The 22,497-nt window shown below is 45.0% G+C and overlaps 1 protein-coding gene across 2 annotated transcripts in view; it reads left to right on the plus strand.

Moving 5' to 3' along the window:
- The window catches only part of sema5ba (sema domain, seven thrombospondin repeats (type 1 and type 1-like), transmembrane domain (TM) and short cytoplasmic domain, (semaphorin) 5Ba), a 340,802-nt gene that overhangs the window by 173,586 nt on the left and 144,719 nt on the right, over nucleotides 1–22,497 (plus strand). For both annotated transcript variants that reach the window (XM_068034843.1, XM_068034844.1), the window contains exons 4-5: nucleotides 5,361–5,460; nucleotides 9,210–9,255. In XM_068034843.1, coding sequence (XP_067890944.1) covers nucleotides 5,361–5,460; nucleotides 9,210–9,255 — 146 coding nt within the window. The remainder of the gene's footprint in view (nucleotides 1–5,360; nucleotides 5,461–9,209; nucleotides 9,256–22,497) is intronic.

Here is a 22,497-nt window from a genome sequence, read left to right on the forward strand (position 1 = left end):
TAAGTCTGCACTGCTCTTAAAAACTATGGAAGCCGCCACATTGTCAGAAAGAAATTCAAACTGATTCACTAACGTAGGTGAGCCTACTGTTGAATCCAGTCCGGTATTACCTGGCTGACTCTCCGTCCTCTGAACTAGCTCAGAAAGACGCTTCGTTGTGCAAACAACTGCTCGCTCTTTGTCTCTTGGCATCTAGAGTTCGGAAATACAATGCAAATGAGAACAAGTAGAACAAAACTGCTGTGAAACTTCTTATGAACATTGTTATTTGTGAGCCTTGCCTTCCAGAGGCTGGTTTAGTTTAGTTTAGAGATACAGCACTGAAACAGGCCCTTCGGCCCACTGAGTCTGTGCCGACCATCAACCACCCATTTATACTAATCCTACACTAATTCCATATTCCTACCACATCCCCACCTGTCCCTATATTTCCCTACCACCTACCTATACTAGGGGCAATTTATAATGGCCAATTTACCTATCAACCTGCAAGTCTTTGGCATGTGGGAGGAAACCGGAGCACCCGGCGAAAACCCACGCAGACACAGGGAGAACTTGCAAACTCCACACAGGCAGTACCCAGAATCGAACCCGGGTCCCTGGAGCTATGAGGCTGCGGTGCTAACCACTGCGCCACTGTGCCGCCCTTTGATCAGCATCAATCAAATACCAGCAATAGGTGGAGATAAATCAATTCATGGACGACAAACCATTCATAATCTTCCATTTAATAGTGGGTGGGGAATTGCCTGAGGTTGTGATAAGACGCTATAGAAACAGGAGCAGGAGTAGGGCATTCAGCTCCTTGAGCCTGCTTGTGTGCAGGTGGTTGGACAAGGCATCCAATGCAGACATTATGCAGGATCTACACTACAATAGCTTATTTTTCAATTTGCCTCAGTTTGAATTCCACTGAAATATCCGGATGTGTCCAGATTGATCCTGCTTCGGTGTTTGTTGTAGTAGGACTAATCTCTATTGAAATCTCTGCGCTCCCCCGACTTCTGTCCACTCATGCATTGTCGATTACCTTCGCTCCATCATTGGTGGCCATGCCTTCAGCAGGATAGTCTCTAAGCTCTTGAATTCCCTCCCGAAACCTCTCTACGTCTCTCTTTCCTCCTTTAAGACTCTCTTAACACCGACCTCTTTGACCAAGCTTTTGGTCAGCAGTCCTAATATTTCCATATTGGCTCCGTGTCAAATTTTGCTTGATAATCGCCCCTGTGAAGTGTCACGGGATGTTTACTATGTTAAGGGGGCTATACAAATGTAAGTCCATTTACCTGCATTTGTTCCATGTCCCTTGACACCGTCACCACCAAAAATCTGTCAATCTCAGTCTTGAAATCTCCAACTGATCTCCAGTGTCCAAAGAATTTTGGGGGAGAGAGGTTCCACATTTCCGCTACCCTGTATTCTGAAGAAGTGCTTTCTGATTTCCTCCTGAATAACTGCCTCTAATTTTAAGATTATGTCCTCTCATTCTGGATACCTTCACCAAAGGAAATAGTTTTGCTTTATCAACCCTCTAATTAAATACCTCGATTAAACCAGTATGAATTAATAATTAAGTTAATAAGAAAGAAAATAAAAGTGTTGCCAAGAAAATAGGGTATTGTAGACTGTGAATGACAGTGGATTATACACAGTGCATTGTAATAGGATAAAGTGTGAATGAGGATTAGATTTTGTTTGTATGTATGGGAGATATGCTAATTAGGATGAAGAATAATGCATAATGTTTATTGCTGATCCAAACCTTAACCTTCAACAATGAGGAATGGCTATATTTGTTACACTCCATTAAACCGCCCCTACATCCCTATTGTAATGCTAATTTTTAAAAATACTTTAGATAGGAGTGATGAGATTTAATCCCTGTTTTGTAATCATTGAGCACACATAAGATCATAAGAAATAGGAGTAGGAGTAGACCATCAAGCCTGCTCTGCCGTTCAATAAGATCATGGCTGATCTTCTGCATCAACTGCATTCTCCTGCTTTACACCATGTCTCTTGATTCCTTTAAATGGCCAAAAATCTAGGGATCTCAGGTCTTGAATTATGCTGAACAACTGAGCATTGACAGCTCTCAGGGGTAGAGAATTCCAAAGTTTCACAACCCTCTGAGTGAAGAAATTTCTCTTCATCTCAATTCTAAATGGCCGACCACTTATCCTGAGACTCTCCAGCCAGGGGGGAAACAGTCTCTCAGCATCTACCCTGTCAAACCCGTAAGAATATCCAGCCTGTGTTACACACAAAGACCTTACAATCCTTGCATCTTACAGATGTTTCAATAATGAGGGAGGCTACTGTTATCCTTGTGTCTGTGTCATTGCTAGCTATCCCATTGGAGCCATCAACTCGAATCCCAGTTGTCCTCAGAACCCTTGGATGAGGACGTTGGGAAGGGTAGGGGGAATGGAAACGGTTTTGCACTCCTGATATCACTGCCTGGCGACTCCTGTTGAAAATGTGCAAGCACGAGGACACAATGTGTCTCCAAAGAAACATAGATAGGTTAAGTGAGTGGGCACAAATTTGGCGGATGGAATATAATGTGAGAAAATGTGAGGTTGTCCACTTTGGCCGGAAGAATAGTAAAATAGTATGTTATTTACATGGAGAGAGACTGCAGAATGCTACGGTACAGAGGGATGTGGGTGTTCTTGTACATGAGTCACAAAAGGTTAGCATGCAGGTACAGCAAGTAATTAGGAAGGCAAATGACATGTTGGCCTTTATTGCAAGGGTAGGGCAATCTTGCTACAACTGTCCAGGGCATTGGTGAGATTGTACCTAGAGTACTGCGTACACTTTTTGGTCTCCTTACCCAAGGAGGGATATACATATGTGCATTGGAAGCAGTTCAGAGAAGGTTCACTTGGCTGATTCCTGGGATGAAGATGTTGTCTTATGAGGAAAGGTTGAGCAAATAAGAGGAGATGAAGGGAATTTGTACCCTCGGAGCGTCGGTAATCTTTGGAATTATCTTCCCCAGAGAGCAGTGGAGTCTGGGTCATTGAACATATTCAAGGCTGGGTTAGACAGATTTTTGATCTACAAGGGAGTAAAGGGTTATGAGGGGCAGGCAGGAAAGTGGAGTTGGGGGCCAGAAACAGATCAACCATGATCTTATTGAATGGTGCAGTAGACTAGCCTACTGCTGGTCCGATTTCTTATTTTCCTACGAGGTTTGTGAGAGATTCAGATAGAGTTGAACTGTGATGCCCCCACACTCAAGTGTCCTGCCGACAACTCACTGCCAGGCATCCATGTGACAAATGGTCACTTGGATAAGGTGCTGGAGGGCAGAATGGGATGTGAGTATGGTAGTGTTGTGTTACTAACTAATAATCCAGTGGCGTGTATTATTATTTCAAAAGAACATGAGTTTAAATCCCACCAGTTTGAGGATTTGAATACAGTTTTTAAAAATCTGGAAATAAAAGCTGATATTTGTAAAAGTGACTGAACGGAAGCTGTGACATTGTTGTAAAAATCACTAATGTCCTTTAGGGAAGGAAATCTGCTGTCCTTACCCAGTCTGGCCTACACATGACTCCAATCCCACAGCGATGTAGTTGACTCTTAAATGCTGTCTGCAGTGGCCTTGCAAGTCACAGATGTATTGAAGCTGCTCAGGGAAAATTAAGGATGGGCAAGAAATACCAGTGAGGACCACCAATAACTCAAAATAAATGTCTTGCTCCAGTTTGAGTCAATTTCTGTAGCAGAGGCTTGGGTTGGGTTTCGGGAGGTGAAATTTGGGGGAGCGGGCAATGTTTTAGAAAAATGTATCACACAAGGATAATGCCTTTTAAGGTGGCCGCAGCTCAGTTGGTAGCACTCTTGCTTCAGAGTCAGAACGTTGTGAGTTCAAATCCCACTACAGAGACTGGAGCACACAATCTCGGCTGGCACTCACAGTGCAATACTGAGGGAGTGCTGCACTGTCAGAGGCCTCGACTGCCCTCGCAGATTGCACAGCACTATTTCCGAGAAGGGCAAGGGAGTTCGCCTGTTGTCCTGGCAATATTTATACCTCAATCAACATCACTAAAACAGATTATCGGGTCATTATCACATTGCTGTTTGTGGGAGCTTGCTGTGCACAAATTGACTGCCACATTTCCTACATTACAACAGGAGCTACACTTTAAAAAGTACTTTATTGGCTGTAAAGCACTTTGGGATAACCTGTGGTCATGAAAGGCACTATATAAAAAGTCTCTTTTTTTTCTTATTGTTGGCTTGGTAATAACAGCCTCTTGTGATATTTGCAGTCACCAGGACTTGTCTGTTTTTTTACATTCACAGGATGTGGGCATTGCTGGCTAGGCCAGCATTTATTTCCCATCCCTAATTGCCCTTGAGAAGGCGGCGGTGAGCTGCCTTCTTAAACCGCAGCAGTCCATGTAGTGTAGATACACCCACAGTGCTGTTTGGGAGCATTTTGACCCAGCAACAGTGAAGGAACAACGATATAGTTCCAAGTCAGGATAGTGTGTGACTTGGAGAGGAACCTGCAGGTGTTTACATGTGTCTGATGCTCTTGTTCTTGTAGGTGGTCGATGGTGCAGGTCTGGGAGGTGCTGTCAATGGAGCCTTGATGATTTGCTGCAGTGCATCTTGTAGACACACTGCAGACCTGGTGCTCAGGTGGTGGAGGGAGTGAGTGTTGAAGGTGGTGGATGGGGTACTATTCAAGCAGGCTGCTTTGTCCAGGATGGCGTTGAGCTTCTTGAGTGTTGTGTGGAATATTCCATCACCATCAATCTCCAAAGCAGATATGCAAATGTAGAGAGGCCCCTTTAAAGTTGAATGAAATATAATTGTGTGCATTTCTTCTCTCTCCTTGTTTGACACTTCCGCAAAAAAGTAAGAATTTAAATAGTGACAGAATTTGGCTTATATTACTGTGGTGTCAAACCATTTGCAAGACTTGGCATGTACAATAGGCTAATGACTATTTGCTCCATGGCTTCACACCTCTCTATCTCTGTAAGCTCCTCCAGCCTGACAACCCTGTGAGATATCTGCACGACTCCAGTTCTGGCCTCTTGCTCGTCCCCAGTTTTAATCACTACACCATTGGTAGCTGTGCCTTGAGTTGGCAAGGAGCTAAGCTCAGGAAATCCCTCCCTAAACCTCTCCGGCTCTCTTTGCTCTTTTGAGACGCTCCTTAAAACCTATCACTTTGACTCAGCTTTAGTTACCTGTCCTTATGTGCTTGGTGTCCATTTTTGTTTGATAATGCTCCTGATGTGAAAGGTGCTATATAGATGCAAGTTTTTGTTGTTGTTGTTCAATTTGCATTTGAGTAACATTCCCGCCTCTCTCTATCTTCACAGATTTGAGGCCCTGGGTCTTGAATTTTAGCTTTCCAGGAGTGTATGACTACTCCCAATTGGCAATTGATCTCAACAGGAATCAGCTGATTATTGGAGCCAGGTAAGGTGCAACAACGTCCATAGTAATTGCTCTGTTGAGACTTGCTTTCTTCTAAGTTCTAACTACATTGTTTTAACCACTTGTTCAGGACAATCCAGTAGTTCCACAGTCACCAATACTAATGCGAGCTTTTTATTCCAGATTTATTTAATTAACTGAATTTAATTTCCCCAGTTGCTGTGGTGGGATTATGAGCTCACAACTCCAGATCATTAGTCCAAGCCTCTGGATTATCAGGCCTGTAACATAATTGCTGTGCTACCTTACCCACTTGCTTTCTCTCCTAATCTTTTCAAATTTCAGGTGTTTTGATTTGAATTATTCTCTCATGGGATGTGGGCGTCACTGGCAAGGCCAACGTTTGTTGCCCTTGATCTGAGTGGCTTGCTAGGCCCTATCAGGGAGCAATTAAGAGTCAACCACATTGCTGAGGGTCTGGAGTCACATGTAGGGCAGACCAGGAAAGGACGGCAGATTTCCTTCCCTATAGGACATTAGTGAACCAGATGGGTTTTTGCAACAATCGATCAAAGCTTCATGGCGCCATTACTGAGACTAGCTTTCAATTCCATATTTTTAAATTAATTAATTAATTGAATTTAAATTCCACCAGCTGCTGTCATGGGATTTGAACCTGCGCCCCCAGGGAATTAGCCTGGGCTTTGTATTGTATGCTTTGTCCTTCCTACACCTTGGTTTAAGAAAAGACATTCGCTTACCTCAGGAGTTGTGGTACTTCTGCCAGTTGTTTAAGAGATGCAGCACACTGAGCTGCTGTGTGTTTCCCCAGGAGTGGTTGTTCCACATTGGCTTGCCAACTGGCGCAAAGTTACAATAAGTGAAGCTTCTCCAAGCTACACAGACTAGCTCCCAAACCGTGAGCTCATTGGAGCAGCCTGCAGCTGGATTTAACAGGGAAGGTTTTACATAGAATGTACAGCACAAAAAACAGGCCATTTGGCCCATCAGGTCCATGCTGGTGTTCATGTCCCTCACAAGCCTCCTCCCACCCTCTTCATTTATCCCTATCAGCATATACTTCTATTCCTTTGTCCTTAATGTAGTCATCCAGTTTCCCCTTAAATATTATGGTATTCACCTCAAGAACTCCATGTGGTAGCAAGTTGCAAACTCTAACCACTCTCTAGGTAAAGACTTATCTCTTGAATTCCCATTTGTATTTATTAATGACTATCTTATAGTTATGGCTCTAATTTTGGACTCCCTTATAAATGGAAACATCTCTATGTCTACCCTATCAAACCCTTTCATAAAAACCTCTATTAGGTCAGTCTTTTCTGATAGTTAAACCCTTATAGTTCTGGGTATAATCCTTGTAAATCTTTGTTGCAATGTCTCCAGTGCCTCTGTTATTTAACAATATCGAGACCAGAACAGTGCTCAGTACTCCAAGTATGGTCTGACCACGGTTCAGTATTTTTCTGTCTGTATGAAATATTGGATGTTTTTTTTTAAATAGACAAAAGGGGGAGGCGTTTGAATGGAAAATACACTTTTGACACTCTTTCCAGTTTAAGAATCCTCTTCAAAATAACGTGACACTTTTAGCAGTCGGTGCTGTAACGGGATAAGCTGCCAATTGCATGTAAACCTAGTCATCAGACTGACAATCAGTCAGATAGTGCCTCCAGTGTCCTGATTGTTTTGTTTTCCTGCGGCTGTGCACAATGCATGAAATACCTGAGAGGCGTATTATCTGATGGCCGAGATTAACTGGTGCAGTTTTAACATGTTTGCTCTTATTTTTTGTCAAGTTAGGTGACTCTCTTGATTTCTCTTGCTTTTTTTTATTTCCTTCTTCCCTTCTCCCTCTTTCTCTGTTTTATCTTTCTTTTTCTTCCTTGCTCTCTATTTCTATCACTGTTATTCTCTTTCTATTTAACTGTTTTTCTCCTTTGATTTCCTCCTCATTAATTTCTGTCCTGTATTTTATCTCTCCTTTTCTCTCCAATTTTCTCACCTGTTTTTCTTTCTCCTTTTCTCCTTTTTCTCTTGCTCCTTTTCTCTCTTCTCCTTCTGTCCCCTCTTTGTTCTCTTTCCTCTGTTTACTCACCTCTAAACTTCCCATGCGCTCTCTCAGATCCCTTTTACACATTTACTTCTGTTCATTCTTCTCTTCTTTCTCTCAAAATGACTGTTATCAAAGTCACAAATGACAGCCTATGTGACTGTGACAAATGTAAACTTTCCCTCCTCGTCCTTTTTGATGCAACCTGTCTGCAGCCTTTAACACTACCCTCCTCCGACACCTCTCCACTGTCGTCCTGCTGGGTGGGACTGCTCTCACCTAGTACCATTCTTATCTATCTAATCGTAGCCAGAGAATCATTTGCAATGGCGTCTCTTCCTGCTCCCGCGCCTTTACCTCTTCTATTTCTCATCTACAAGCTGCCCCTCGGCAGATAGATAGTCAAAGCACAGTGTTATTTTTCACATGAAGAAACTCAGCTCTACCTCACTACCACTTCTTTCGCCTCCTTCACTGTTGCTAAATTATCAGACTGCTTATGCAACATCCAGTACTGGATGAGCAGAAATTTTCTCTAATTAAATATTGAAAAGACTGAAGCCATTGTTTTTGGTCTCCACTCCAAACTCCGGTCCCTAGCTACTGACTCCATCCCCCTCCCTGGCAACAGTCTGAGATTAAGCCAGTCTATTCGCAACCTTGGTGTCACATTTAACCCCAAGATGTGCTTCCAACCTCATATCTGTGCCATCACTAAGATTGACTATTTCCACCTCCGTAACATCGCTGGTCTTCGCCCGTCTCAGCTCATCTGCTGTTGAGACTCTCATTCATGCCTTAGTTACCTCTAGATTTGACTATTCCAACGCACTTGAGGTCATCCAAAACTCTGCTGCCCATGGCTTACCTCGTACCAAATCCTATTCCCCCATCACCCCAGTGCTCGCTGATCTACGTTGCCTCCCAGTCAGGCAATGTCTTGATCTTAAAATTCTCATCCTTGTTTTCAAATCCCTCCATGGCCTCGCCCCTCCCTATCTCTAATCTCCTCCAGCCCCACAACGCTCCAAGTTATCTGCACTAATCTAAATCTAGCCTCTTGTGCAACCCTGATTTTAATCGCTCTACCATTGGTGGCCGCACCTTCAGTTGCCTAGACCCCAAGCTCTGGAATACCCTCCCTACACCTCTCTGCCTCTCCACCTCTCTTCCCTCCTTTAAGACACTCCTTCAAACCCACATCTTTGACTAAGCTTTTAGTCATCTGACCTAATATTTCCTTTTGCGGCTCGGTGTCATACTTGGTTTTATAATGCTCTTGTGAAGCACCTTGGAATGTTTTATTTTGTCAAGGGCGCTATTTAAATATAAATTGTTGTTGTCTGCTTTTTCTTTCACTTTGCATACTCTCTCTTTCTCTCTCTCCCTTGTACCCTTTCACTTTCCAGCTATTTTCTTGCTTTACTTAGTCTCTCTATTCTCTTCTGTCTCTTGCTCTCTCTTTGTTTTGCCAAGAATCTCTCTTGCTCAGTCCATGCCAAATTTTCCTCCATATGATATGCACCTTGGAATTTGTATTTTAATCATGCTCTTGCACGGTTTCAGATTTTCCCAGAGGTATGAAGCAGGGTTACCCACATTACTAACGTGTGGAATTTTTCAGGCTGAATGTATAGAAACTTGTAACAACAGATAATCCATGAGATACTGTTTGATTTTTTTAATATTAGCATGTTTATGTGTATCTGTCCTTTTACAGAAACTACCTCTTTCGCCTCACTCTGAATAATGTCTCCCTTATAGAGGTAAGATCTTCTGACACTCCGATCTCTGTGACTATTGAAGGTATCTTAGCTTAAGCATCCCAATAACACAAGGATTAATTGAAAAAATACATTGGATTAATTAATGGGGCCAAGTGCTTCAATTTTGGCCAAACCCAAATTGTTGCTTTGAAGGTATTATTGGAATGTTTGCAACTGGTATTTTCCAGGAAGGCAACTTTTTATCTTTTTTTTTTAAAGAAGTGTTACCACTGGTGCTAAGACTTATTGATGGTTAAAGGGTCAGGTTTGATCTTTGAACTCTGTTGTTTGCTGTCAGGAAGACAATTGTCTTAACCTTCTCCATTCCTGTAGCTCCCTATAACCTCCATTCCGCTAACTCTGGCTTCTTGGTGCGTCCTTTCCGCCTTTGCCCCACCATTGGGGGCTGTACTTTCAGCCACCTAATCCCCAGGCTCTGGAATTCCCTCTCTTATCCCTGTTGTCTTTCCACCTCCCTTTCCTCCTTTAAGACCCTCCTTGAAACCCAAAGACAGAAAGAAAGAGCAAGCTTGCATTTCTGTAGCACCTTCCATGATCTGGAGATGTCCCAAGGTTCACAGACAATGAAGTACTTTTGAAATGTAGTCACTGTTGCAATGTAGGAAATGTGGCAGCTGGTTTGTGCACAGCAAGCTCCCACAAACTGCAATGTGACATTGACCATGTTAACTGTTTTTAGGTGTTGGTTGAAGAGAACAAAATTGTAGGGTTAAGGGGGAAAAGGCAGGTGAGCTGTTCCGTCTGATTTCTCTTGCAGAGAGCCAGCACAGATGCAGTGGGCCAAATGGCCGCCTTCTGTACTGCAACTGTTCTGTAATAAATATTAGGCCAGGACACTGGGGCGAACTCCCCTCCTCCTCTTTGAAATACTGCCGTGTGATCTTTTAAGTCCACCTGAGAGAGCAGATGGGGCCTTGGTTTAACGTCACAGCCGAAAAACGAGAGAACGGAGAAAACGGTGCGCTTAGAGTCGAGGTAGAATAGAATAATGCATACTGACAATACTGGGGAGAAAGCAGGTCAGTTTGAAAAAGAAAGTATTAGCAAGCTGCCCAATGGCATAGAGATGAAATCCAGGAAGGTTGCATCTTCATTCAGTGCCGCATTGGTGGTCCCTAAGTTGAAAGAGGTCAAAATCAGCCAAGATTCCTGCTTCTGATCACTACCTCTTATTGAAAATACTGATGTGAGGTTGCCAGATGAAGGTAAGATTGGCCGTGGCTGCAGTGGTAGCTAGGCAGTGTCCAAACATGAAGACTGCTCACGGCTTATGAAGCTATGCCACATTACGCCAACTTCTCAATGTCCTGGTGTAGCGTGGTTTAAGAACATAAGAAATAGGAGCAAGAGTAAACCATGCAACTCATCGAGCCTGCTCCGCCATTCAATACGATCATGGCTGATCTTCGGCTTCAACTCCACTTTCCCGCCCACTCGCCTTATTCGTTGATTCCCAGAGAGACCAGTACTGCTGTATTAGATACAGTGTCCCAGTGACAGTAAAAATACTAGTTTACTGAGTAATAAGAAATCACTTGCTTCAACAAGTCACTGGCCCCAATAACGGCCATCCAGTAGCAGTAACAAAGGGTGTTTGATGCCCGTGAAACCCCAAGGCAACATGCTCCCTATAACATCTACCCTCCAGACCCACAGGTGGTCACTTGGGCAACCCATCTGGCCAAGCGCCAGGCCAGATAGTTAGTGAGATAGGCATTTATTCTCTGGATTTGGTGTGGACAATACCAGGAAGGCCATATTGATTGTCCATCCCTAATTCCATTTAGAAGATGGAGATAAGGCATCAGATTATAGCAAATAATCATCGGCTGGGTACAACACAGAAAGAGGCTGTTTGGTCCATTGAGCCCATGCTGGCTCTCTACAAGAACAGTTTCGTTTGTCCCACTCCGCTGACATCCTGTGGCCTTGCAAATTTTTTTCTCTTCAGGTGCTTACCCAATTCCCTTTTGAAAGCCAAGATTGAAACTCCCTCCATCGCACTCTCAGGCAGTGCATTCCGGATCAGAACCACTCGCTGTTTTCCCTCATGTCACCTCTGATTCTTTTGCCAATCACTTTAAATCTGTGTCCTCTTGTACTTGGACCCTTCCACAATGGAAACAGTTTTTCTCTATCTACTCTGTCCAGACCCCTCATGATTTTGAACACCTCTATCAAATCCCATCCTTCTCCTCGCTAAGGAGAACAGCCCCAGCTTCTCCAGTGTGTGTACCATCTACAAGATGCACTGCAGTGACTCAACAAGGCTCCTTCGATAGCACTTTCCAAACCTGCGACCTCTACCATCTAGAAGGACAAGGGCAACAGATGCATGGGAACCCCTACCTGCAAGCCCCCCTCCAAGCCTGATTTGGAACTATATCGCCATTCCTACACTGTCACTGGGTCAAGATCCTGGAACTCTCTTCCTAACAGCACTGTGGGTGTGCCTACGCCCCAAGGACTGCAGGGGTTCAAGAAGGCAGCTCACCACCGCCTTCTCAAGGACAATTAGGGATGGGCAATAAATTCTGTCCTAGCCAGCGATGCCCTCATCCCTCGAATGAATAAAAAAAAATCTATCCACATAACTGATGATAGCTGGTAACAAGTTCGATCTCCTGTTCAACCAAGCTCAAATATTCCACCGTTTATAAATTACTGGGGTAAATCAGCAAATTACTTCTGTTTCCAGGTCAAAACAACCAGGATAAAATGCCTGACTTTCTTTTTTTAAAAAGAAAGGATTGATGCATTTTATTTAAAGCAATGTGACATCTGGTGTGTGAGTGCACACAATAGGCGATTATACATAGAACAGTGGATCTTTTGTTAAACTTCTCGCTGTAATTTGCACGATTGGCTGTTTTATCAGGATGGGAGTATTATATTACATAACCCACAATGTATTATTCTTCTGCAGAGATGAATCTGTGTACCTTTAAGGCCGCAAGCTTCAATTATTCAGTAAACAATACCTCGGGCCAATCAGGGTTTTATTGTTTACTTAGATTTACATAGAATTTACAGCACAGAAGTAAGCCATTTGGCCCAAAACGTCTGTGCTGATGTTTATTCTCCACGTGAGGATCCTCCCATCACTCTTCATCTATCCCTGTCAGTATATCCTTCTATTCCTTTCTCCCTCATGTGCTTATCCAGCTTCTGCTTAAATTCATCTATGCTATTCACCTCAACTACTCCATATGGAAGTGTGTTCCATATTCTAACCATTCTCTTCATGAAGAAGTTTCTCCTGAATTCATTATTGGATTTATTACTGACTATATGAGATATTTATGACCCCTAAGTTTGATCTCCCTGGAAACACCTTCTCTACATCTACCTTATTGAACCCTTTCATAATCTTAGAGACTTTTATCTTATAGAGAAAAGAACCCCAGCCTGTTCAGTCTTTCCTGACAGGTATAACCTGTCAGTTCTGGTATCATCCTTGTAAATCTTTTTTGCACCTTCTCAAGTGCTTGGTACAGAGTGAAGTTCGTCAGAGTTTAATTGTTATGAGGGAATGGTACAGAGTTAAGCTTGTCAGCGTTTAATTGCTCCCTCAGGATGCATATCAGAATCAAGAATGTAATACCTTTGTCTGTCTATTTTCACTGCGATTAATAAGGTTAGTTTTTAGGCTGTAAACCAGATGTTCTGACTCCATGTTAATAAGGATCTTCCACAGGTGAGAAGTTCTCTGTGCATTTCAATTGTTCCAAAAATTTTGTTTTAAAGAAAAACAGCCAGAAAGTAGCAGAAAGCTAGCAAACCTCTGTTCACATCCAGCTCATGAAAGCAGCAGAACAGTGAGAGCTGAGACTGCTGGACATCCAGGCATGTGCATGCGTTAGGGTTGCCAACTCTGGCTGGGCCTATTCCTGGAGGTTTTATCACCTCCAACAGCCCCACCCTGTCAAGCAGCCTTCTCCCCATCCCCCACACAGCCCCTTCTTCAATATCTTTACAACTGACAAAAGTTTGGAAGGGAAGTTTTAAAGCATCGTCATTTCTTTTGAATGCCTGTGATATTATTTTGCATTAATCTTTAATTCCTGGAGACTCCAGGGCAATCCTAGCATATGTGTGTGTTGTATGTGCACAGACATGCTGTTCTATGCATTCTGTGTATACAGTGACAATAGGAGGTGAATGTTCCTGGAGCTTTTGCGAACCGCAATCTTGATTCTTGCTGTGATAATGACTGGAACTGATGCAGTGGTACCACAGCCAGATTTGCCAACCCTCCAAGAATAGCTTGGAATCTCCAGGATTTGACGATTAATCTCTGGGAATCTGCTGTGAGCAAAACCCAGGAGAATAATCATAGGGATATTCAAAAGTAAATACGTCAAACCATGGTTAGTGACCCCTAGTCGCAGCAGAAAAGAGGCAAATTGGCTGGAGACAGTCAGAGGCAGAGAACATCAAAGTTTGTTTGAATGGAGGTTGCCAAGAACATGTTTAGAGCTGGTGTCAAACAGGGAAGCCTCCCTTCACTGCACTGATTGCACATTTAAAGCAGCATCAGAAAGAAAAAAACACAAAGGGAATGAAACAGGTTTCTGAGCAGCCAACAAAAACAGAAAATGCTGCAAATACTCAGCGGGTCAGGCAGCATCTGCGGAGAAAGAATCAGAGTGACGTTTCATCAAAACTTCAAAAGTTCAAAATGTGATAGGTTTTGAGCAAGTGAAAGGCGGGAGGGGGTGAAGAAGAACAAAAGGGAATGTCCGTGATAGGGTGGAGGGGCAGGAGAGATTAAATGAGAAAAGGTTTCATGGTTAAAAAGCCAAATCAGGTAGTAATGGGACAGGTGAAGAAGCAAAAGATGTGTCTGGATGAGGTGTAAATGATAGAACAGTGCCCAAACACAAAGTTAAGGGATTAAGAAAGAAACAAGGGGTGGGAGAAAAAGATCGAACCAGCAAAAAAAAACTAACAATGAAAAAATGGGGGCAGAGATTATGGTCTAAAGGTGATGAACTCAGTGTTGAGTCCAGAAGGCTGTAAAGTGCCCAGTCGAAAGATGAGGTGCTGTTCCTTGAGCTAGCGTTGAGTTTCAGTGGAACACTGTAGCAGGCCAAGGACAGAAAGGTCAGAGTGGGAGCAAGGTGGAGAATTGCAATGACAAGCGACAGGAAACTCGGGGTCGTGTTTGTGAAATGAACAGAGATGTTCTGCAGACTTGTTTAGTCTCCCTGATGTAGAGGAGACCACATTGTGAGCAGTGAATACAGTATACTACATTGAAAGAAGTACCAGTAAATCACTGTTTCACTTGGAAGGCCTTGGACGGTGAGAAGGGAGGAGGTAAAAGGGCAGGTGTTGCATCTCCTGCGCTTGCATGGGAAGGTGCCGTGGGCAAGGGGGAAGGTGTTGGGGGTTACTGATGAGTAGACCAAAGTATCATGGAGGGAACAGCCCCTTCGGAATGTTGAAAGGGGAGGGGAAGATGTGTTTGGTGGTGACATCATGCTGGAGGTGATGGAGGATGATCTGTTGAATACGGAGGTTGGTGGGGTAGTAGGTGAGGACAAAGGAAACTCTATCATGACACTGGAAGAAAGGGGAAGGGCTGAGAGCAGAACTGGGTGAAATAGATCAGATGCTGTTGAGTGCCCTGTCAACCATGGTGGGGGAGGGGGGAATCCTCGGTTGAGAAAAAAGTTAAAACATATCGGATGCACTCATATGGAAAGTTGCATTGTCTGAATAGATGCGACTGAGACGGAGAAACTGGGAGAATGGAATCTGAGTCCTTGCAGGAAGTGGGATGTGAGCAACTGTAGTTCAGGTAGCTGTGGGAGTCCGTGGGCTTATAGTGAATATTGGTTGATAGCCTATCCCCAGAAATGGAGACAGAGAAATTGAGGAAGGGAGGGAAAGTGTCGGAGATGGACTATATCAAAGTGAGATAAGGGTGGAAATTGGAAACAAAGTCGATGAAATTTTCCAGTTCAGGACAAGAGCAGGAAGTGGCACCGATACAATAATCAAAGTATCGGAAAAAGAGGTAAGGGAAGGGACCTGAGTAGGACTGGAACAAGGGATGTTCCACACATTCCACAAAAGGACAGGCATCGCTAGGACCCATGCAAGTACCCATAGCAACACCTTTTATTTGGAGGAAGTGCGTGGAGTTGAAGGAGAAGTTGTTCAATATGAGAACAAGTTCAGCCAAGCAGAGGAGGGCGGTGGTGGATGGGGACTGGATGTGCCTCTATTAAAGGAAGAAGCGGAGAGCCCTCAGACCGTCCTGGTGGGGGATGGAGGGGTAGAGGGATTGGATATCCATAGTGAAGGGGAGACGTTGAGGGCCAGGAAACTGGAAACCTTTGAAGTGACACAGGCATTGGAAGAGTCACGAATGTAGGTGGGAAGAGACTGGACAAGGGGAGAAAAAATAGAGTCGAGATAGGAAGAAATCAGTTCAGTTGGGCAGGAACAGGTTGAAACAATGGGACTACCAGGGCAGTTTTGTTTGTGGATTTTGGGAAGGAGGTAGAAGCGGGCTGTACAAGGTTGGGGAACTATGAGGTTGAAGGCTGTAGAGGGAAGACCTCCAGAGGAAATGAGATCAGTGACAGTCCTGCATACAATGGCTTGATGTTTGGTCGTGTGGTCATAATCCCTGGGGAGGTCGGGGTCAGAGAATATTGCTTTATTCACCTCTTCTTATCAATCAACCCTCGGGATGCTCAGTGGGAGGGGATTTCTTACAGCCAGTGACGTTGGCTGCACTTTCCCCTCTGAGTCACAATGTTCTGGGTTCATGTCTCACTCCAGGCTTGAGCACAAAATTCAAAAGATCTGAGGATCACCCCCCTCCCCACAGGGAGGATCACCCCCTGCCCCACAGGGATCATTGCCCCCTGCCCCACAGGGATCATTGCCTCCTGCCCCACAGGGATCATTGCCCCCTGCCCCACAGGGATCATTGCCTCCTGCCCCACTAAACCCATTTCCTCTGCTTTGACAGCATGTTCCCACCTACGGATCCAGGAATTCCATTCCCATATATTATCAGGCTGATATGGTGCAATGACAGGAACAGGAAAATGGGCTGACTTTTCCTGGCATGACGCTGAACTTTTCACTTCACTTTGTCTGAAGTTCTTACTCCGGGTCTCTTTTATCCCATTGTTTTTATATCCCCTTATAAGGTAAATCTAAAAGAAAAACTCGTCCTTAAGGAGCTATTTATCAGTCTTTGTAACTTCAGTATCGTTCCAATTTCTACACATAAATCCTACATCATTTGTAAGTTGACTTCTCGTTCTCCGAAAGAAATGCTCTCCTGCAAAGTCCAAGGTGTTGATTGATAGGGAAAGGGACATGAAGCAATATTCTCTGCTGAGAAACCTGTATTATTCTCTTTATGCTCCAAACCACAAAGACTGACCTCCTTTCACAGTGCTGACCCAGACGGTTTGCATTGCGGTAGTTTGGTTATGAAATGTAACCAGTATTCCATGCGTTAATTCAACCACATGTACAATGACCAAAATAAGCTTTTTTTTTCATCTTTTCTATGTGAAGAACATTTAGTTTGGAATATCTCTGCAAGAATGTAATTGTCCAACAGTATCTGCTGCCTTTCTATCTCTCTCCCTTGTCTCTCTCTCTCTCTTTATGTATGGGTTTCTTGTTGGGCAGGATTGTTCCGGCCACCAGCTGATGGGAATGTCGGCCAGGGGAATCCAATAAAATGCCAGAGAGCCATGTTGGGATGGCTTCCCAATGCAATCCCGCTGCTGGGGAAATTTCCCAGTGTCAGGAACGGCAGCAGCTCGGCTGCCTGCCGAATGGAGGTGGGCAGTCAATATGAATGATTAATGATCCAATTAAAGGTGGCACTTTCCCAGTGGCAGAGCAGCAACCGGTGCACGGGGAGACCGCCAGCTGCATGGAGGTGGCGTCCCAGTGGCTTCCCGGGGAGGGGAGCCATTGGAGACAGAGGTTCCATGGTGCAGGGAGGAGTCCATTGGCAGCAAATGATGGCCCCGCAGCCCAAGGCTGCTGCTGGAGGGGCTTCCTCTCCGTACTCTATACCCTGCCTGCTTGGCCCACATAACAATTTCATGCTGACCCTTCCGAGGACGCTTCGAAATGAGGTGCCCCCACGTTCTCCCTGCAGTCTCAGCAATGGCCACCTCTCTCGGTGGGAATGCCGAGGCTGTGGAGCTGCTGGCCTCTGATTGGACTGGCCCGACTGCCTCCTGTAATTGGCCGGCTCTTAATTGCCTCCTCCTGACAATATTGCATACGAGCCACCCGAAAACCCCCCCAATGACGGGACGTCCGCCACTTGGGTAAAATCTCGCCCTCTGTCTCTGTGTGTGTCTCTTTCTGTCTCATTCTGTCTCTTTTTCTCTTTTCCTCTCTTCCTCTCTATGTCTCTCTTTTCTCCCTATGTCTGTCTCTCATTCTTAAACTGTCAGCTATGGGTCAGCAGTAGTATTCCTGGCCCAAGACCCACTTCAGAGATGTGAGCACAAAAATCCAGGCTGACACTCCCAGTGTCACTCACTCCCACTGAGGGAGTGCCGCACTGTCAGAGGTACCATCTTTTGGTTGAAACAGTAAACCAAGGCCCCATCTGTCCTCTCAGGTGGTCGTAAAACATTCCGTGGCACAATTTTTAAAAAGAGCAAGTAAGTTCTTCCTGGTGTCCTGACCAATATTTATCCCCCAACCAGCACCACTAAAACAGATGACCTCGTTATTTTCATATTGCTGGTTGTGGGAGCTTACTGTGCGCAAGTTGGCTGTTATGCTTCAGGAAGTACTTCATCGGCAGTAAAGTGCTTTCTGTGTTTTGATATTTTTCTACCTTCCCTTCCTGCTGAGCTGCAATTGCACGGTTTGGTGGTCTGTCAATACCTTGCACAAATGGGCCATCTTCATGTAAGGGCTTGGGCAGTGACTATTGGTGGGATATTTTACCATGGGGGACACCACGGCTGAGATCTACGGGGATTCTCAGGCATGTGCCAGCAGGGGTCACTGAACGGTGATCAGCAGTGGGAATGACAGGCGATTCCCCTTCCTAGGCCCACAGTTATCTGAGTCTGATTGTAGCTACTCCCTGCTTAACTCAGCACAGAGTGGGGTCTTCCCAGTCTCTACTGCTTCGGGCAGTACATGTAGGACCATTAGGTGCAGGAGGAGGCTATTCAGCACCTTGTGCCTCCTCCACCATTCAGTTGGAATCGTGGCTGATTTGTGCATCAACTCCATTCATATGCCTCAGCTCTCTATCCCCTTCCCAACAAAAATCTATCAATCTCAGTCCTGAAGGTTCCAGTTGCTCGCCTGGAATCCACAACCTGTTGCGGGGAGAGAACCCCAGATTTCCACTACCTTTTATGTGAAAAGGTACTTTCTGATTTCACTCTTAAATAGCCCACATGTTCCTGATTCTCTGCGTCCATCCAACTTTGGGGGATGGGGAGAGACCAGACAAAAATGCTATCTTTAGTGTACTCCCAGACCCTACACCACTATCTCTGTGTCCTTGCAACATAAGTGAAAGTATTAAGTAACCAAGCACTAAATGACTGCCTGGTTGTTACAAGACAGTAACTCAATCAAGCGTTTCTGATAACTATATGAAACCACCCAGGCTTTGATCTCCCTGCTCATGTGATTCAGAAGAAGCTAAGGATTCAGTTACTGCCTGCAACCAGCTCCAGGACATCTACTATTCTTTATACAGGTTGCATTCACTATTTCTCTCTTTTCTCAGTCAGTGAGATCTAATTTTACTTGGGTGAAAGAACAATAAATTGATTACAACATAGGAGTTGAGAGCACAGCACATCCTGCAGCTAAAATTCCATTGCTTTCTTTTTTATTTCTCCCTCCCACCATCTCCCCCCCCCCCCCCCCCCCCCCGCCCACCCGCACCTCCTCATGCCCCTGTCCAGATTTGTTCAGTATCTGTCGACAGTGCACTTGTCTCTGAGTCCGAAGGTCCTGTGTCCAAACCCCAGTCTCATCTCGGCTGATACGTCAGTGTAGTGTGGAGAGAAGGCTGCATTTTCAGAGGTGGCTGTCTTTCGGATGAGGCGTTGAGGTCATGTTTGGTCCTTCAGCTGATTTGAGTGGACGTTGAAGAAAATCTGCATTCTCCTGCTGTCATCCAGAACCATTAATTTGGGACATTCAACCCTTTTCTGTTTGACTGTTGCGTCAAAGTCCTGGGACTCCCGACCTAACAGCCCTGTGGGTGTACCTACACCAGGTGGACTGCAGCGGTTCAAGAAGGTTTTGCATTTCCACCTTCTCAAGGGCAACACGAATGAGCAATAAGTGCCAGCCTTGCCAGTGATGCCCACATTGAGATAATGTGTTGCCCCAATAATGTACATCAATTGCAAACTCAGAAGAGCAAACCCCAGTTCACCAGCATTGCCTTTTCCCATTTCCCACAACAGCTCTCTAGTGCCTTTTGTGAGTCGGACCATGGCCTCATTAATTCCTAATTAATTGGTGAATTAGGACAGGTTTGCATTGTGGCTTCTCATCCATCAGAGCATTGGACAGACACTCTTCAGACTCTCTCGTTCTCGCACTAAACTTGCTTTTCAGTTTATTAAAATACGAGATTGAATTAAGAATCAGATTTATATTTATAAAGGTTTCACATAAATTTGCATATAGCAGAATCAGCAGTGCCTTCTCACTTATGAGTGCCAATCAATGTAAGTGAGGACATTAATAATGTAAATGAGCCAGTGAGGTTTGAGCAACATCTTTCATGGTCATTTTCCACTGTGATGACTTATTGAATTATCGCGGGATTTGCTCTCACGACCTCTAGGTTATTAGTTCAGTACCATAAACACTAGGCTATTCCTCTCGGAGTTGCCAACTCTGTTTGGACAGATTCCTGGAGGTTTCATCATGTGACCTCCTGCCTTCAACTGACCTGCCCCACCTCGCTCCGACCACACTTCCACCATTGGGCACCCAACATGCCCATCTTCACAATGTATCATCAGTTGGAAAGCAAACAAACTCTTTGTTACCCAGTTGGATGATCCTGTCATCAGGGTCATGGGTTCAAGTCCCACTTCAGAGGCTTGAGCACACAATGTAGGCTGGCACTCCAGTTCAGTGAGAGAGGGCTACACTGTCGAAGGTGCCACGTTTTGGATGAGATGTTCAACTGAGGCCTCGTCTGCCCTCAAAGGTTCCCGTAAAAGATCCCACAGCACTATTGTGAAGAAGAGCTGGGGGGTTCTCCCTGGTGTCCTGGCCTACAGTTATCCCTCAATCAACATCACAAAAAACAGATTATCTGATCATCGTCACATTTGTGGGAGCTTGCTGTGCGCAAATTGGCTGCGACGTTTCCTTACATTACAACAGGGACTACACTTCAAAAGTATTTCATTGACTTTAAAGCACTTTGGGACGTCATAAGGTCATGAAAGGTGCTATATAAATGCAAGTCTGCCTTTCCTTCCCATGGACAAGTAGCCTCATTAAGTACATGCATGCAGACTGGCCACTTGGGTGAGAACTCAGAGGATGGCTGGTGCCCATGCACCTTGCCTCACCCTGCGCCTTTCGGAGAGAAATGTGAGAACAGAAATCGAGGGGCACAAGGACTGACCAGTGAGAGTCATATGATATTGAACCTCGCTTTGTTCTGTTTGTAATACATGGGGTTGGCATCGTCTCAAAGCCCAAGCTGAAGGCCAGCTGTAGTGTTCAAACCCCTCCATGGCCTCACCCTCCCTATCTCTGTCACCTCCTCCAGCCCTACAACCCGCCGAGATATCTGAACTCCTCCAATTCTGGCCTCTTGAGCATTCCGATTTCCATTGCTCCACCATTGTGACTGCTCTTTCAACCATCTCGGCCTTAAGCTCCGGAATTCCCCCCCTCAACCTCTCCGCCTCTCTTTTCTCCTTCAAGATGCTCCTTAAAACCTACTTCTTTGACCAGGCTTTTGGTCACCTGTCCTAATGTCTCCTTCTTTGGCTCGGTGTCACTTTTTTGTCCAATAACACTCTTGCGAAGCGCCTTGGGACTTTTTAACTATGTTAAAGGCGCTATATAAATGCTAGTTGTTGTTGAAAGGTGTGAGGGGAAGGGTGATGGTGGATGAGGTTTCACCTTCTCACGCAAAAGGCCTGTCTGAATCTGAGGCTTGGCACCAACAGACCTGGGAGAGATACTGGGCGAGTTGGCTCTGCATTGACTCGGAGCCAGGTGTTGGGAGCGAGCTGAGGTCCAGGCAGGTCCTGACAGGATTTGCACTGAAATACGCTGCTTCCCAGTGATTGACTTTGAAAATGCTCCTACCTCAAGATACCGTGACCAGGAGGTCTGGTGGGGGGGGGGGAGGCGGATGATGGGTGGCCAGCATGCCTTAAAGAAATCAATCATTCAGAGCTCAAAGCAGGCCACTCAGTGCTGACACTGTTACGAAAACAAAAGAGGGTGGGGGAAAAGGGAAAGCTGCGCAATAAAAGCCACTTAGTGTGACCAATGTTGGCTTGTTTCAAAAGAAGAATGCTGTCCTCTATTCCCTCTCCCCTCCCCCACGTCTCCCAGCCCTTGCAGTCCACCTCTGCAGACGCTCGGGGAATAGCAAGAAAGCTAAAGCATGTGTACATGCCTCTGGTGGTGCCCGGGGTCTCCCCACTCCATGTGCCACTCTCACTCTCCATCACACCATCCCTCCTCTGGCTATTCCTTGTGTTCAGACACCAGCCTTGAAACCATTACAGTACATAACCACTCACTATCCTTTGGATCTGTGTAAACAAAATCAACTTACGGCACGGACACGATGGGCCGAAGGGCCTGTTTCTGTGCTGTATTACTCTATGATTGTAATTGACGTCACAATCACGAGAATCCCAGGACTGCTGCAACAGTGACGCTGAACTAAATTTTAATGCAATTCATTGCATGGGCACTGAAAGAAAGGAAGAAATTGTATCTCTTTTGCACTTTTCACGATTGCAGGACATCCCAAAGTGCTTTACTGAGTCGGCTGCCTTCATCTGGGTTGAGATTAAGGGCGTTGGTGTTGGCCTCAGGACCCCTGTACCAGGAGCTGACGAATAGAGAAGTTTTCCTGCTCCTGGTAGTTAGTCAGTGTCTTCTGTTGTGCAACCGTGGAGCAAAGCGGGGAGGGGTGGGGTGTTGGGGGAATTTTAGGGAGAAGAGAATAGGACAGAATAATGA

This window comes from Heterodontus francisci, chromosome 7, assembly GCF_036365525.1.
Source record: "Heterodontus francisci isolate sHetFra1 chromosome 7, sHetFra1.hap1, whole genome shotgun sequence".
Taxonomy (NCBI): Eukaryota; Metazoa; Chordata; class Chondrichthyes; order Heterodontiformes; family Heterodontidae; genus Heterodontus; species Heterodontus francisci.